This window comes from Dermacentor variabilis, chromosome 2 (assembly GCF_050947875.1).
Source record: "Dermacentor variabilis isolate Ectoservices chromosome 2, ASM5094787v1, whole genome shotgun sequence".
NCBI classification, from domain to species: domain Eukaryota; kingdom Metazoa; phylum Arthropoda; class Arachnida; order Ixodida; family Ixodidae; genus Dermacentor; species Dermacentor variabilis.
The window spans coordinates 38,222,124-38,237,437 of record NC_134569.1 but is presented as its reverse complement, the minus strand read 5'-3'; the positions used below and the strand labels follow the sequence as shown (position 1 = coordinate 38,237,437).

Here is a 15,314-nt window from a genome sequence, read left to right as displayed (position 1 = left end):
TGAATGACGTCACGTCGCTGCCGACTCTGACACGGAACACAGCCGCACACGCTTGCCATGCAAATCGCGCCGTGTCAGTAGGTGCCGAGACGAGCCGAGACGTTCCGTGCCTCACACCTGTCGTCATGGTGCGTTTCGGTCTGATGTGACAACGGGGGCGCCTTTATCTGCGCTCCCGCGACGCTCGGTTTCGATCTTGCGTTGGTTCACCATTGAAATTCCGCCATAACTCTCTCAAACTAGATGAGACTTTCAGGATTAAAAAAATATAACGAGGGTGCATTTAAGTGTGACAGCCTCTAAACTAGCCGTATAAACAAATGCCCCTAAGGCACTCATAAATACCTAATTATTAATTTTTTGTTAATTTACATTGCCTAAAAGCAAAAAAGAAACGTCCTGTATATGTAGTATTTGACAACTAGCAGCAGCGAACTTTCTAGATGTTTTACGATGACACTAAACTATTTTTACGAAGAAGAGGAAAGAGCCGGGCACTCAATTCGAGTTGAGGACAGGAATTATCACCTATTACGGAGCTGGATAAAAGACGGGGGCACCCGCCGGTTGCTCAGTAGTTATAGTATTAGGCTGCTAAGCACAAGGCCGCGGAATCAAACCCCTGCTACGGCGGTCGGATTTCTAGGGGGGCGAAATGTGAAAACACCAGTGGTGCACGTTGAAGAACCCCAGGTGGTCCAAATTAGTCCCCTACACCCACATGCCTCATAGACAGATCGTGGTTTTGGTATGTAAAACACCATAATTTGATTTCATTGAAAAAGACGGGAAAATGTCGCATAATTTCGCCACTAGCCCCATCTTGAGAAAACGTTGAATGCAACTTTTGCAGCTGCTCGTGCGATATCCTTCAAACCTGTGCGACCACGCATCCCCAACCAATTTGCAAGCCACGTTGGCGTAAGCAGGGGCGTCACAAAAACACACAATAAGAAATGAAGTACCGAGAGTAGCACAGTAAAACAGTCCAGTGAAAAAGAGAATGGTAATGCAGAAAGAAAAAAAAAACAAAAGAAGGCTTCATATTTTTTCGTGCATCATGTTGCACCGTTTTTATTTGATAACCTAGCTGTCTTTAAGACGGATGCTCTTACGAAAAATAATGGCGGGGGGCGGTGGCATCTCAAAAGCAAAACTTCTAGAAATAAACCTCCTTCTTGATGCATGCACGTACGAAAATACCGCCGAAAAAAAATGTCATTGTGGCAGGAAACGCGCGTCCGGCCACCCCCTTTCAGAAGTGCATCCAGTGGATAACAGGCGTTGTCTTCTGCTTAAGGACTCGGCGATAAAAGGACCTGGTACCGAGATTACATCAATCTGATCGCAGCAACTTTCTCTTCTCTCTACTTCTTGCAGGCGGAGAGAAACCGCCATCGACAGGAAAAAGTTATGTTCTCTTTCGTCCAATCACTACCGCAAAATATGATGCAATCGGATTGGTGGCGTAGGTTATGTAACTTTGAATTTGATGGATGCATTTTCGTTCTTTCTCGTCTTCTTGAAAAAAAGTTTTTCGATATAGCCCATAAAATGCGCTATTCTGCTATTAGCTGGAAGGTCTGTATTTGACTTACTTGTGCTTTTTTTTTGCGTAGGCACATGGAGGAAACGAAATTTGCATGAGAAAATAATCAGCTGCCGAAGGATCTTGAGAGCAGTGGCGGCAAAGTGAGTTCCAATCTCGCTTCAGCCAGTTCATGTTGCAGGAACCTTGTTGTCTTCACATCGTAGCTTTCACATTCCGTCGACGGTGCCGTGTAATTTTTTCACCTTAGATATTTTTTTTGTATGAAGAAAGGTAAAGAATAAGGGGAGAACGATTCCTCCGTTCCTTTCTTCGTAGCCCATACATATGAATTTTTTCTTTTTTTTTTCGCAGTGATTCTTTGTCTTCCATCGTAATTTCTGACGAAGGGTTTTCTACAGGCTACACGTTGAGTCTATTTAGTGGCGCCAGATGCGACTCACCTCCCCCCGCCTCTCCCCAAAAAATAACGTTCGGGAGGTTAGAGAAGGCATGTTCGTTCTGAAGTAAGGAAACAGCAGTTAAGGATAGACATTGTGTTAAGGTTGCATAGCGTATGTGTTTAGGCAGAGAAATAAACTTGCAGAATTTGCAGTGAGGGCGCTCGCTTGCACGAAATGGAACAGATACATAGCTACGGTACGTTCCTTTTAAAGTGAACCTTTCCTTTCCTACTATCCTCAGTTCGACGTCCTGCGATGCTGTCTCACTCAGTGAACGAGTTTGTATTATAGCACGAAGTTTTAGCCCACACTGTCGTGCAAGTGTGCGCAACTCTTTCGTGCGCAATAAAACAAAAAATAAATTTCAATATAAAACCTGTATATAGGTTGTGGGATCCTGCATAACTCTAAAGCAGAGAGAGCTCTTAGTAGAGTACTGGGCCTTATTCAGTGGCATTTTTAATTTGCTTGAATTGCTTATATTCTTTCTACACATTCTTGGTCCGTTGAGTACGTGAGTATTGAGTGGGTATGTGCCCGCTCTTGTCCAAATATCTTAGAATGATTACGTGCCACTGTGACACAAAGAGTACATAATCACTGACTGCATATATTCTCGCGCTTTTCTCTGCATAACGCTCTCCTCGCCTTTCTTCTCTTGGCAAGCTTCATGCATCGCCTTCGACCTCGTGACTTCGCTGCGTAGATGATCCACACTATCCATTCGCTAGATTTGCTGTGTACGTTAATTTTCGGCATAGCTTGCGAACGGTGTAACCTATAAGCGCAAGAATTGCATATGATTTTAAGTCTTCAGCTGTGTGGGTCATAAACATCAGCATTTCATGAGGTTACACAATGCAAAGCTTAAAAATAAACGCAGTTGTGTAATATCTAACTTATTTGCGGGGCATTTATATAGCAGTTTCATTAATTATACGTTTCAAGTAGATAGATTCAAACACGTTCGTTGGATCTGGATGTCTTATTTTACTGCGTGGTCTTTCCTTCGTTCCGGATAAGTGAAAAAAAAAACCTGACACGCTATCAGCGTCAGTCTGAAAAGTACAGAAAACTATTAAAAACTAATTATTTTGGACACCAAGGTACTTTGTCTTCCTTTTTGCCCTGCCCATCCTCAATCTCCCGTAAGAAAAAAAAGCAAATAAAGAAGAAAAAGGTTATTTGAAACATAAAAAAAATAAACTGATATTGCATGGTTGCAACTGTTCCTTGTAAGTATACCTGTAGGTCTCGAAACAAACACAGGAAATTTTTAAAGCAATAGAAATTGACAAATGGTAACACAGGTGTGTCAGTTGCCCCTCGGTATCATTGACTGGCAAAGCGCGCTGCTATCTTGGACTTTGATTATTTCTAGAGTGGGAACAAAAAAAATGCCATCTTTGCTTTTTATTTTTTTTATTTTTACTTTGGGTCCTGTTGACGCCTCACTGCCATCAGAGCGCGTGCGCGTCTCGAAGGGCACTACAAATGACAGGTCTTTGAGCAATAAAGCAGTATTTGCAGTCCAGCGCCTGTGTAGGTCCTTTTATACGTGTGCGTGAACGCGTCACAAGTAGGTGCGCTGCTTCCTCATCCGTAGGTCTCGTTTTTTTATATTACATATTCAGGTACTAGGGCGTGGCCGAAAGGCATCATTTCCCGTTCCTTAACGTCGTATAGAAAAGTTTCGTGCAGTGCTACGATCACTGTCCATGAAAAAAATGCATTTTTGAGCCTGGGCGTGATAAAGAGATTTCTGCATGCTACAGGTAGACGCGCTCTTAATGGCATTCACTAAATTAGTCACTGTATATATAAAGTAGAACTTTCTGACACGCGTTGCTAATATCACTCCTTAATGGAAGTAAACATTGATAGTGTTGATAAGAGGTTCTTTTCATGGTTGCAGCGAAGCGATGGATGAACGCATTTCATCAGCTGGACTGAACTCGTGATAGGCGTAGTTCGGCATGCTCCGCGGGGAGTAAGTGAGACGCAATTGAGTCGCACACTTCGCAGCAGTATGTGATCTACTAGATACATAAGTGACAAGCTCAAGGAAATCGACGCAGAGTGCTGATGGAAATCCTCCAGGGAGGCGGTAGATGCATGTGTGCGTCGTAACAGAGACGTACCTTTTCGCCTCGGGCCAGAGCGTGAATTCCCACCAAAAGCTGGGCACCGTAAGCGAACGCGTTAACAGCGCTCGAGTTGGGATTGTCAAAACTCGCGTTTGGGTAGTAGCCACTCAAAGCGATCACTGAACCAATATATTGCTACGACAAGCTAAATGCGTGGTGTATACTATTCTGGCTAAAGATTTTCCAGGTCGAGCGTAGTGGTGCTTCTGAGATTATTGTTTTCTCCTTTCTTGTCCTTTTTTGTAATCAACCGTTGAGACTGCATTCTACGCTTGCGATCTCGCACTTCGCATACTCCCCTGTTACGCCATCTTCCGACCACAACTAACACTTCCTTGCGTCAGTGTTGTTTGTATACATTTGTTCCAACTGCGCGAACCAATGGCGTACCCAGGACTTTTTCTATTTTATTAAAGCGGAAGGGTGTGAGGACTCTTCTGCCGCGAACGGACAGGTACTGCATGACATTGTTTGTTCTCATTTTCTCGTTTCAAGCCTAGTTCAACGAAATTAACGAGCGTAGCTGCATTTAAAAAGAAAGCTGTGGAGCGCATGCTGTCGCTAGCCTCCCGTGCGTAGTACTCACTTGTCCAGGCGTCGCTCATGTCGAGGCCCGTGCCCCAGTACATCCACATCTGGACGCAGATGAAGGGCGACGAGCAGATGATGTAGAAGCTGATCACCACCACGGTAATCTTCACCGTTTTAATCTTGGCCCTGGATAGGCCTCGAGCTGACGAGTGACTGCGAGGCACCAGGGGGCCCCGTATGTGCAAAGACGAGTCGGTGTCGGCCGCAGCACTCCCCTGCGGGCTCTTGAAGCGGTACGCTTTGCCACGTCCTTCGACGTCCGAGCTCTTTCGCTTAAGGTACAGGTTCTGCCAGATGGCGCGGCAGATGCAGACGTACGTGAAGACGAGCACCAACAGGGGGATGAAGAAGACACTCAGGGCGTACCACGTGACGTAGGCGCGCAGGCCCCAAGGCTCGATGTAGGTACCCCAACAGTCGTACACGCCCGGCGCCACCTCCTGGTAGCTGAAGACGAACAGCTGAGGCACGCAGCAGAGCAGCGACACGGCCCAGGCTAGCGACACCAGGAGCTTAGACTTGGTCGGTGTCCAGGAGCAGTTTGATAGCGGGAAACAGATCGCCTGGTACCGATCCACGGCCGTCACCACGAGCACGTACGAGGAGAGATAAGGGCCCAGAATCTGGCCGTACTTGACGCACTTGCAGAAGAAGTTGCCGCCCCGGAAACGGTACGTGGCGTCCCAGCCGAGCTGAGGCAGCACCGTGAAGAAGGCGGTGGTAAGGTCGGAGACACACAGGTGCACCAGGAAGTAGTACATGCGCGTCATCTTGGAGCGGCGCGCATTTAGGGCCACCAGAACGCACAAGTTCCCGACCACGGTGAGCGCAAAAATGAAGGTGAGCACGGCGAGTTCGATGAGCGCCAGCGACTCGTCGCGATGCACGGCGTTCTGAAGTTCGGTGATGTTGTCGCTGCCGGTGGACTCGTTGGCATCGGGCGGCGCTGACCCCGACGCCGTAGGTTCAAGCAGGTCATGCGGGTCGTCCACGTGATTCATGGTTTCTGCTGTAGAGGATATGCAAAAGGATAAAATAGGAAGCAGGTCAGATCACTTAGTGCACCTTGCGAAATGCAATTACAAATGAGTCAAGCATTCACAATAGCCAACCGTAACCGGTGGCAAGATGTTAACACTTGCAACCTCACAGAGGCGTCTTGGGGCAGTAAGAATAAATGTGAACAGTATATGTGCCGCTGCGACACTAGCTAAGGACACCTAAAGCGTCACTTTCATCCTAAAATATGTCGCAGGGAGTCTCGTTTCTTTTTTATTTCTTATAAATGCGCATGTATCGGCCCGTCAAATGCAATAAGGAATCTTCAGAGGATCAACAGCGCAATATGGACACGGACGAACAACACATTCTTCGTCCGCGTCTATTTTGCGCCTTTGATTTCGGGAAGTATGACTCACAAACTAGTTCAAACCATGATTCACCTTGAGGAGTAAAAAAGATTTTCGAATCAGTTGCTCCGTTCCTCTGTTCTTTAGCTCCCTTCTTACTCCCCATGGCTATTCCTGGGAACCTAGTCCATGTTACAAGACCTTCGTCCCTTTCCATGTGTAGACATCATGATAAAACTGCGTTAGTATAATGACAGGTTCAAAACTCTACGCAGTTCCCCATAGATGATTTACTCTCAATGTTATTGCACACGCCGGATCTCGGATTCGTTTTGACTCGCGCCCAATTGTGGCATGTTGGGACTCAGGGCAGCGTGTCCCACCGCTGTCATGCAGTTGTTGCGACTCAAGGTCCGAGCGGCCATTACGGTTCCGTGGCTGATGATGTGCCAGGTGCCGGGTGATCAAGAGTTCGGGGACGACGTCCAAGATATGAGAAAAAGGGTTTGTTTAAAAATTTACATGATAAGAGTTTACATGTACTAGCACCAGTACGAGTACTAGTACGAGCATGATCAGGAGCTCACGTGCGAGTAGGAGCATCCGTTCGACTAGGAACACTAGTAAGAGTCGGAGCACACTCCCACAGCACTCCAGATCCACTTTTTATGCACTTCCTTTTCCCCTTTCTCTCGTCGGGGTAATTGAATGTTCTCGACCGACTGCACTAGTTGAACAGCTCGCAAAATCGCGCCTATGACGTCGCATCATTCCGCCGGGCTCCGCCTCCAATGTTGCCCGTTCGCCCCCGCATACGAGGCATCGACGTGGCAAGCTGGGAACTTGATGTCGAAGTCATTCCCATGGATGTCATCGACGTTGGCCAGTTAGTGGGTCATTCGTGACGGTCCACTTGTCAGGGTCAGGCTGCGGTGGAATGATGTTTCCCGGTGGTTGTTGCTTCCACGAAGGACAGCGGCTGTGGTCGCCTCGACGTGAGAGCCTTTGTTTGTGGGTCACCGTCTATGTCGGGTCCAGTCTCGTCCAGGCCTGCGCACGTCTCTCCCATCAACTTTGGTTACGCTGACTTAGTAGCAAGCTCCCTGGTCCTGAGAAAACGATGATGCAGCGTGAAGGGCCTTTCATAGATGCGCGCTTGCCGGTGAAGCGTTAATCGTCGAGTAGGGGTGCCGGGTAAGCAATGCTAAACGTCAGTCGTAAGAGGCAGTGTGCTTTAAGACGCTTTACATGTCGTGACAGCTTCTGTATTAACTGTGTTTCAAGCAAAGCATTTATAACCGTGATTTCTGTGCTGAATAATCAATCGATGGTATTAGCGTTAGAAGAAGAAGAAACTGAACTTTATTAAAAATAATGGTCAGGCAGTTTTGGTTACTAGCGTTAGCGCTTAAAATATTACTACGGTGGCATTTCGTTGCCGTTGTGACTCAGTGACTGCGGAGTTCTACTGCTTAGCATGAGATCGTCGCGACGAGAAGCGACTGTCCAAAATCTCTCCGTGTACCACGGTTGTTCTTGTTGTAGTCGTCACTGTGACTGTTGGTGTCATCAACACCTGCTGAACGATCTCTTTCATTTTCTGTTTTTCGTTGCCTTGCGTATTTTGACCCTAGCCTAATAAAGTTGTCAGGGGAATGGATATGTTGTTATGAGCACGTCACAGTCCTGAAAATTCGATATGTGTGAAGGTGAGCATAACAAGTGATCAGCTCCAGGGTTACTGAAAGCATGTCAACGCAGAACAGTTCACCATTTGTGGAAGTCACTGACATAGCAAAGGCAGAAGTGGGTTAACAATCTAAGCTGTTGCGAACTCTTCTAAGCTCTTGTTTCTGTGCAGAACTGCGGTTATTTACCAGCTCATTCACACGGCTGCGCAGAGAATAAGCACTGCAAGCATTTAAAAACATTTTAAACCTCTTTGGGTGGCAGTCAGACCACGTTTCTTGCGAACAGTCCGCAAATACAATGTGATGTGACATCCAATTCTGTTTCTCTAAGCTGTTGGGCGGGGAGCGAAGCATCCCGATAAATTAATTGAAGTCGGCCTTAATTCTATATCGGCAGTCTTACTTTTGTATTTTTTCGCTTGTAAGACTAGGAAAGATTAAATTGGCAACATTACTGTTTCCTAAGGTACACTTCAAGCGTAAAACCAGGTAGCTTTCGAAACTGCAGCGGTCTTGTGTAAATGCACTAAAAAAAAAAAGAATGGCGCAGTTGCGGCTTCTGAAAGTGTTTTTTATGTTGAGTCTATAGACAAAGGCGCTCCTTAAGAACAGGAGACAAGCTGTAACAAAGGTGTACAAAAGCAGCAAAATTGAGAAAACGTAGCGCATTAACTGTGCACGACGCTGTGGATAACCCTACCTTCACTGCGAGCAGGAGCTATAGTTGCTGAATTTGCTATGCTATTGCTGAATATTGTTAAGAACGGCCAGCTGCAGTGCAAGTTTTCCCAACCAGTTGCGACTGTCGAGGCAACATTCCGGGAGCGTCGCCGCCAACCTCTAGCCACGGCGTGACTAAGCCGACTTTGTGTCGGTAACAATACGCGCATCCTCCACTCTGCGTCGCTTCAGCTGGGATGCGTTGTGACTGAAGGAGTTTGAAGAAGCAGGTTTTGTGCGCAACACGACAACGCGGACCTGATCTCCTACGGGCGGGGGAGTTGCCGCGGGAACGCTGACGGAGGCTCCTTCCCACGCACCGACCAAGACGCAAGACAACTCGCTACCCGGAACGGCTCCGAGTTCTACGAATTTCGTGTGGTGTCAGTTTCGGACCGTGAACACGTGTGTGTGTGCATGTGTGTGTGTAAACCGTCCTGCGCAGAGGCGGCTAGTTTGCGATGACTAAACGAACGTTCGCGTCACCTTGTATCGCGGGAGCACCGAGTGTTTAAAAACTGCTGTTGTGCGGATGCTCGACACACTTTTCTTAAGCAGTCATGTTGGACTGAGGCGCTCTCTCTCAAGCAGTCATGTTAGACTGATGTACTTTCTCAAACAGTCATGTTAGACTGATATAAATACTGTAAATAAACCCATATTCCTCGTTCTCGATGAGAAGCAGTCCTTCCCTTCATCAACGTCCTCAGCGTGGATAAGTTGGACGACGGCATGGGCCAGCTACCTTCGAATTCATGCCGGACTCCAATCTTCACAACGGATCACGAGCGATGGGATTGAGCCCCCAATCCTGACAATATGTGCGTGTGCGAACACTTTCTGCACCGTCGAAACCCCTTACGCCCCAAATCACGCCTATCTCTGCGCCCATTGACTTGTTCGCGCCAAACATATTCACGCCTAACTTCATGAATTTAGGCGCGTGGAACAAGTAGTAAACAATGCCGCGTGGCAAGTCACTTCGGCCCACCAAACCTGTCCGCAAGTCCACAGCCTACTCGCTTACGCGGGACACAAATCGAATTTCCATATCGAGCCTGAAAAGTCCGCGCGCTTCAATGGCCGGCGGGGTTGGATGAAGCGTGACGTAGACTAGAGAGCTTCTTCGCTAAAAAAATAGAAAAGAAGCAAAGTGGCTCGGCATCGAACAGAGCCTGAGGCCCCGTGCCAACGATTCAGTCATACCCACTCTTCTATGGATGCGAATACAGAACACGTCTGCCTCGATCGCGCGTGCTTTCTCCGACTGAAGCTGCCAACAGCAGCTGCGGAGTTGCACGAGGACCAGGATGTATGCGAGAGTTGAGAACAATGGCATAGAAGCTTTGCGTGCAGCGAGTGTTTTGGCCATGCCTCTAAAGGCGGGCCAAACGAAAAGACGTCGGGCGACTTTGTTGAAACGATTCAGACTAAACTTGATTACGTTCGCGCGTCCACGCGGGAGGAGTGGTAATTAATTTAGAGAAACTTCGCGTAAATTTGGCTGCCTCGCACAGTCCATACCAAAATTTTTGAAGTTATGCTAATAAAACTCACGTTACCGATGCGGGTTATAAGTTAGGTCTTCCTGCGTTGACATCATTGCTTCGTTGACACATCATTCATTCTGACCGTGACAGTGAAGTTTGACAGGAGTCAATTTTTCTTCTTCCCCTTCTCGGCTTTGTTGGAAAATTTGTTGGAAGTTAGCGCTCGTACAGTTGGTGTGTGTCTGAAGTTCACTGTCCCGTCCTCTGCGCTCTGTTCATTGCAATTCAATAGAGACCGATTTGTATGGAATTTGTTCTATTTAAGAGAGACAGATAAATCTCACTAACTATAGAAAGCAAAATTTCGCTTTATGACCGCAAATTTTTCACAAGAATTGTCAAAAATCGGTAAGTTTTAAAGTATATATATATATATATATATATATATATATATATATATATATATATATATATATATATATATATATATATATATATATATATATATATATATATGTATATATATATATATCAAGCCGCCGCTCTGCAACAAAACGGATATCACAGTTCTCTAATATGAATTTTTGATAGCGCATCTCAAGCAGACACACTTGATATAAATTTACAGCTGACATGAAATTGCTAAAGTGTTTACGATGGTTTTCAAAAAGTCCTACTCACAAGTTAGTGGTATACGTCAGAGCGGTGTATAGGGCATAAGTTTTGTTTGCTTTAGACGAGTTATTAACTGCAGTTTAAAAGAATCATAATATTTTCCTCTTTTCATTGTTGAGCTACAGAGTTGTGAACCTAATAGTTGAGTTTCTCGAAGTGTTGCAACATTCAATAACTCTATTTTTCTCAAGAACCGATGGCCTAAGCGAAAGATCTACTTGCAAGAGTAACCAGATTTCAGCTACTCTTAAATGGAACGAAACTCATTAAAATTGGTGAAGCGGTTGCCGCGTAAAAGTGTCTTTATCCGTTCACATGTATTTAGATAGGAACTCCCAAGCTAGAGCTCCGTCTCAAGAGCAAAAGTGAAATACTCTACTGGCTGCTGGGAAAACCGCGTTACGAAAATTTGCTTTTATGAGTGAACGCAGCTCGTGCGTGTCATTTAATCCCGTAGTATCGAGGCGAGCACATAGTACTGCGCCGTGCGATTCTCATCGCTGCCAACGTCGTGATGTCGCGGTCGTGCCGTCATCTCGTTATTCGCGTTAGGCACACATGCAATGGCTCGCCTTACACGGGCGCGTCCCGTCACCGGGTAACGTCTTGCGCAACCCCAAACGAAGGCATAGAGCCAGCTACCTGGAAAATGGTTCGCATAATATTGGTCCCCGCAGTGCGTTGGATATTCACTTTTTTTTTCTTCTTTCTTTTTTCTTTTGCTCTTGATAATTTTTCTTGCGAAGCAAAAAACTTAATCTACAAGGTCACCAGAACATTTTTTCTCCTTCAAATGCAATAAGCATTATACAAGAGCGGTTGCCCATTCAGAGCATTCTTGCCTTTGATGTTGATCCAAATAGAGCAACTGGTGTGCCGAAACTTGTCGATGTCGACAAACCACCTTTCACGTTCCAGATTCAGGGATTATGTCAACAGTGTGCACAATTTTCCGAGGCAAATGATAGAGTATTTTCTTTTTCTATCGGTAGTAGCAGTAGTAGTACTAGTAGTAATAGTAGTTGTAGTAGTAGTAGAAGTAAGACGTAGCGTACAAATAGACGCGCAGGGGACAAACGTTTTGTTCGGCTCCATATAGCTTCGCTCTGATTATTTTTGCCAGTTATTGTGAACAAGGTTACCCTGTGCACGCAAAGATGTCAATTCTTTATTATTTTTCCATCTCATTATCTTCGTCAACATTAGTCCCGTTTAAATCACAACGTATGCTTTTTACTTCCTTGAAAAGTAATTAATCTGGTAAGAGGGGTAAAACTTGCGAAGAATAGCCAACAGAACAAGTGTGGTCGTAACAAATACGTGGACCACGGGTAATAGCCAGCGCCGCTATGCTAACTTCAGTCACACTGCCAGAGCTCATTTAACGGTTACTTTGCCTTCCTTCCTTTATAGCTCTCGCTGCCATGACTTTATTAACGCTATTGGTGAGTGTAAAACTCTTTGAAAATGTAGACTTGGTTAAATTGTTTCGGTGCTTTAGGACCGTTAATAACGTAATGAGCAATTCCATGCGGACCGTGATTGAGAGGTACTTTGTGTTTGTCGGCATCGGTTGTTTCGTTTGTTTTCCATCCTGTAATTGCAAAGCCATCCTGTAATTGCAAAGCATGGAAGAAAAGCATTCTGTAAGTCATTGCAAGAACGTTCACGCATCCCAATATAAGAGGCTAGGCAAAGACCGAGAAAATATTTGATTGATTGATTGATTGATTGATTGATTGATTGATTGATTGATTGATTGATTGATTGATTGATTGATTGCATATACCTGTGATGGGAAGCGAAGGGAAAAGCCATTCATGGATGGCTTCAAGGAGTCCTTCGCACCCGTACGGGCAAATACAGCAGCAGAGGCACACGTATTTTGTTTACATTGACGTACACTCTGACAAAACCATCATATTAAACACGGCTTGTCACACACTTTGTCAAAACCTTAAAATTAAACACATCAGTAGTTACTGCCCTACACAGCGCACCATGCGTTAGCGTACGTCACTTCACATCAGCATGTTAACAGCACAACATTTCGTAACAACGTACGCGTAGTAATAGTGGCATTAAACAATATAATTAAATACAAATCAAAGACCGCTCTAGAGGTCTATGTTAGGCTAGAAAGAGCCAACAATATATATATATATATATATATATATATATATATATATATATATATATATATATATATATATATATATATATATATATATATTGCGGCAACGTTGAAGGTTTTGCTTCATGCTAGAGCTATTTTTATACCTAAATACTTCTCATATTAAGTAATTAATGTATAGGATCATAGGGTGGCACCGATAATACCCACCTGTCTGCTGCTTTTTTATTCTTTCAGAAGCAGGTCAACCATATTATTTGTTTCGCTAGCCGCCATTCACGTTCTTCTGTGGTGTTTCTTCATCATAAAGTGCTCCCTTTACCTCAATGTTAAGATTATAATCCTGCTTTATTGTATTTTACGTTTGTTCATCACTACCTCTGCATACGTAGATATAACTCCACTACACCGGACGGCTACTACTATCTATGCCTGTCTTTAAGCTCAGCTTTTAATCTTTTTCCTAAAGTACTCAATAATTATGGCAACAGGCACTCATCTATGTTTACTATAGGGAAATATTCCTGACATTTTAGCTATACCACTCGATATGCGACCGCTGCACAGTGCAAGACGTGAATAAGTGTGGAATTCACATCGTATCGAAACTTGCGCAAAGGCAAGAACAAACGTTCTATTCTTTATCGCTTCTTACGTTTGAGGTACTTATCTCTTGATCTCCCTACCAGCTGGTTCAAAAACAATCTCACTCGCTTTCAGTTTTTAATAACCAATTACCTTTACAGAATTAACAACTAACATAACAGTAAACCAACTGTAGATTCAATGCTGAAGTGACTAGTGCGAAAGTGGACACGGGACACTAAAAAGGCGACAAGGACAAGCGCAATCCTAGGATTTTACGCGCCAAAACCAGGACATGAGTGGCACAAGAGCATTCTTTCATTTCGGCACAATCGAAATGAGGCCGCCGGGGCCAGGAGGCTGCCGCGGCAGGTAAATATATTGTGCAGCATATGCATCACACATTTTATTTATGTTAAACCGTTTCTATACATATCGGCTTACCGCTGTTTTTTGCATAATTTCGTGATTTCCATGATAATACATTGTTTTACTATGCATATAAGGAGACATTTTGCACCAGTCACCTACGCTTTACCCTCTTTTAATTTAATACCTTGTAATATATTTTCTCCGCCATGATTCATCACTTCCTTACATATATTTCTAGTTTACTTTTATATTGTCTACATAGCTTGTCAGGCTCACGTTATTTTGTCTTTATAATTATTCTTTATCGAAGGTTACCCTTACAGTTTCTGCTTTGGGACCTCCTCCTGCATATTAATGTGGCTATCTATTTTTGACACGTGTCAATAAAATTCAATCGAATTGGAGGTCACTACATACGTCTTCAGAAATATAAAATTTACTATTCATATCCTGTGCCGAGGCCTGACATGCAGGAGAGGTGTACGAGCCTACCAGGCATGGCATTGGTTAAACTCCCTTTACTCATTCGCCCCTATCTTTCTCTTTTCGAAATGTTGCGTGGAACCACTCCAAAGTTATTAAACTCATGGTGCAACTCTGAAGCACTGTCCTACGCGAGAATTGCCCTGAGCATCTAGATTCCTATTCCGCGAGGTTGTAGTAAATAAATGCTTGGGTGCTTAACAAAAATTTAGGCACGAATTTGAGTCTGTAGCTCAGCAACTGACTGGCAAACGTTATTCTAAGCGCTTACACAGGGTGTCATAGCAACGGTTATTTATCTGCCTATAGTAAGTTTCACATAAGCTGCTCTATAAAGGCTCAATATACTGGCATACTTATTTCATTTCCTTTTGTTTTTCCTCTTTTGTAACCCCATCATAAGCAGACATAATGATTTAGCGCAACTTCACAAAACACAGCAGTGCATCAATCGTCAGCTGATATTAAAGAAAACTCTGCGTGCGCAAGAAAACTTCCCCGCGAGGGTTGCCGCTAGTCACCTACCTTTATCGCGGAGAAGATGCCCGAAGCTTTAGCGATACCACTCGGTGCTGCACCACCACAAAGTCCAGGACGCGAAAAAAAAAAAGTGCAATTTGCTTTGTGTGGACACTTCCGCAAAGACAAGAACAAATGTTGTATCCTTTCTCACTTCCGGCGTTTGAGGTACTTCAGCGCACGAACTTCCTAGCACGGCGCGGTCTTGGCACTTCCCAGCCGAGCGGACGACACGCTGAGTTCGCCGCCAATACTGCGACTGAGAACGCACCCCCTACGCAAAACTCAATTCATCGCGTCTTTCCTCCTCCCATCTTCTCTCTGTCTCTTTTCTCTCTGTCTCTCTCTCTCTCTATCTCTATCCATTCCTCCCACTGAAAATTTTCCCCGCTTCTCCCTTAGCTTCAATCTTCGTTCCCTAGGCTTCCCCACATAGCTTCCCTAGCGCGGTGCTTTCCTTCAGGCATTGCCTCCACAAATTCCCTACATTCCTTCTTCCTTCGAATTCGTACGTTTGGCGCGGCGTGGCTGTTGCAACGCCAAGTCTATATTTCGATTCATTTGCT

At 44.8% G+C, this 15,314-nt stretch overlaps 1 protein-coding gene across 1 annotated transcript in view; it reads right to left on the bottom strand.

The window, feature by feature from the left end:
* The window catches only part of LOC142571655 (oxytocin receptor-like), a 56,811-nt gene extending 51,078 nt beyond the window's left edge, over nt 1–5,733 (bottom strand). The window contains exon 1 of the mRNA XM_075680177.1: nt 4,726–5,733. Coding sequence (XP_075536292.1) covers nt 4,726–5,731 — 1,006 coding nt within the window. The 5' untranslated portion in view covers nt 5,732–5,733. The remainder of the gene's footprint in view (nt 1–4,725) is intronic.
* Between the last annotated feature and the right edge of the window lie 9,581 nt (nt 5,734–15,314).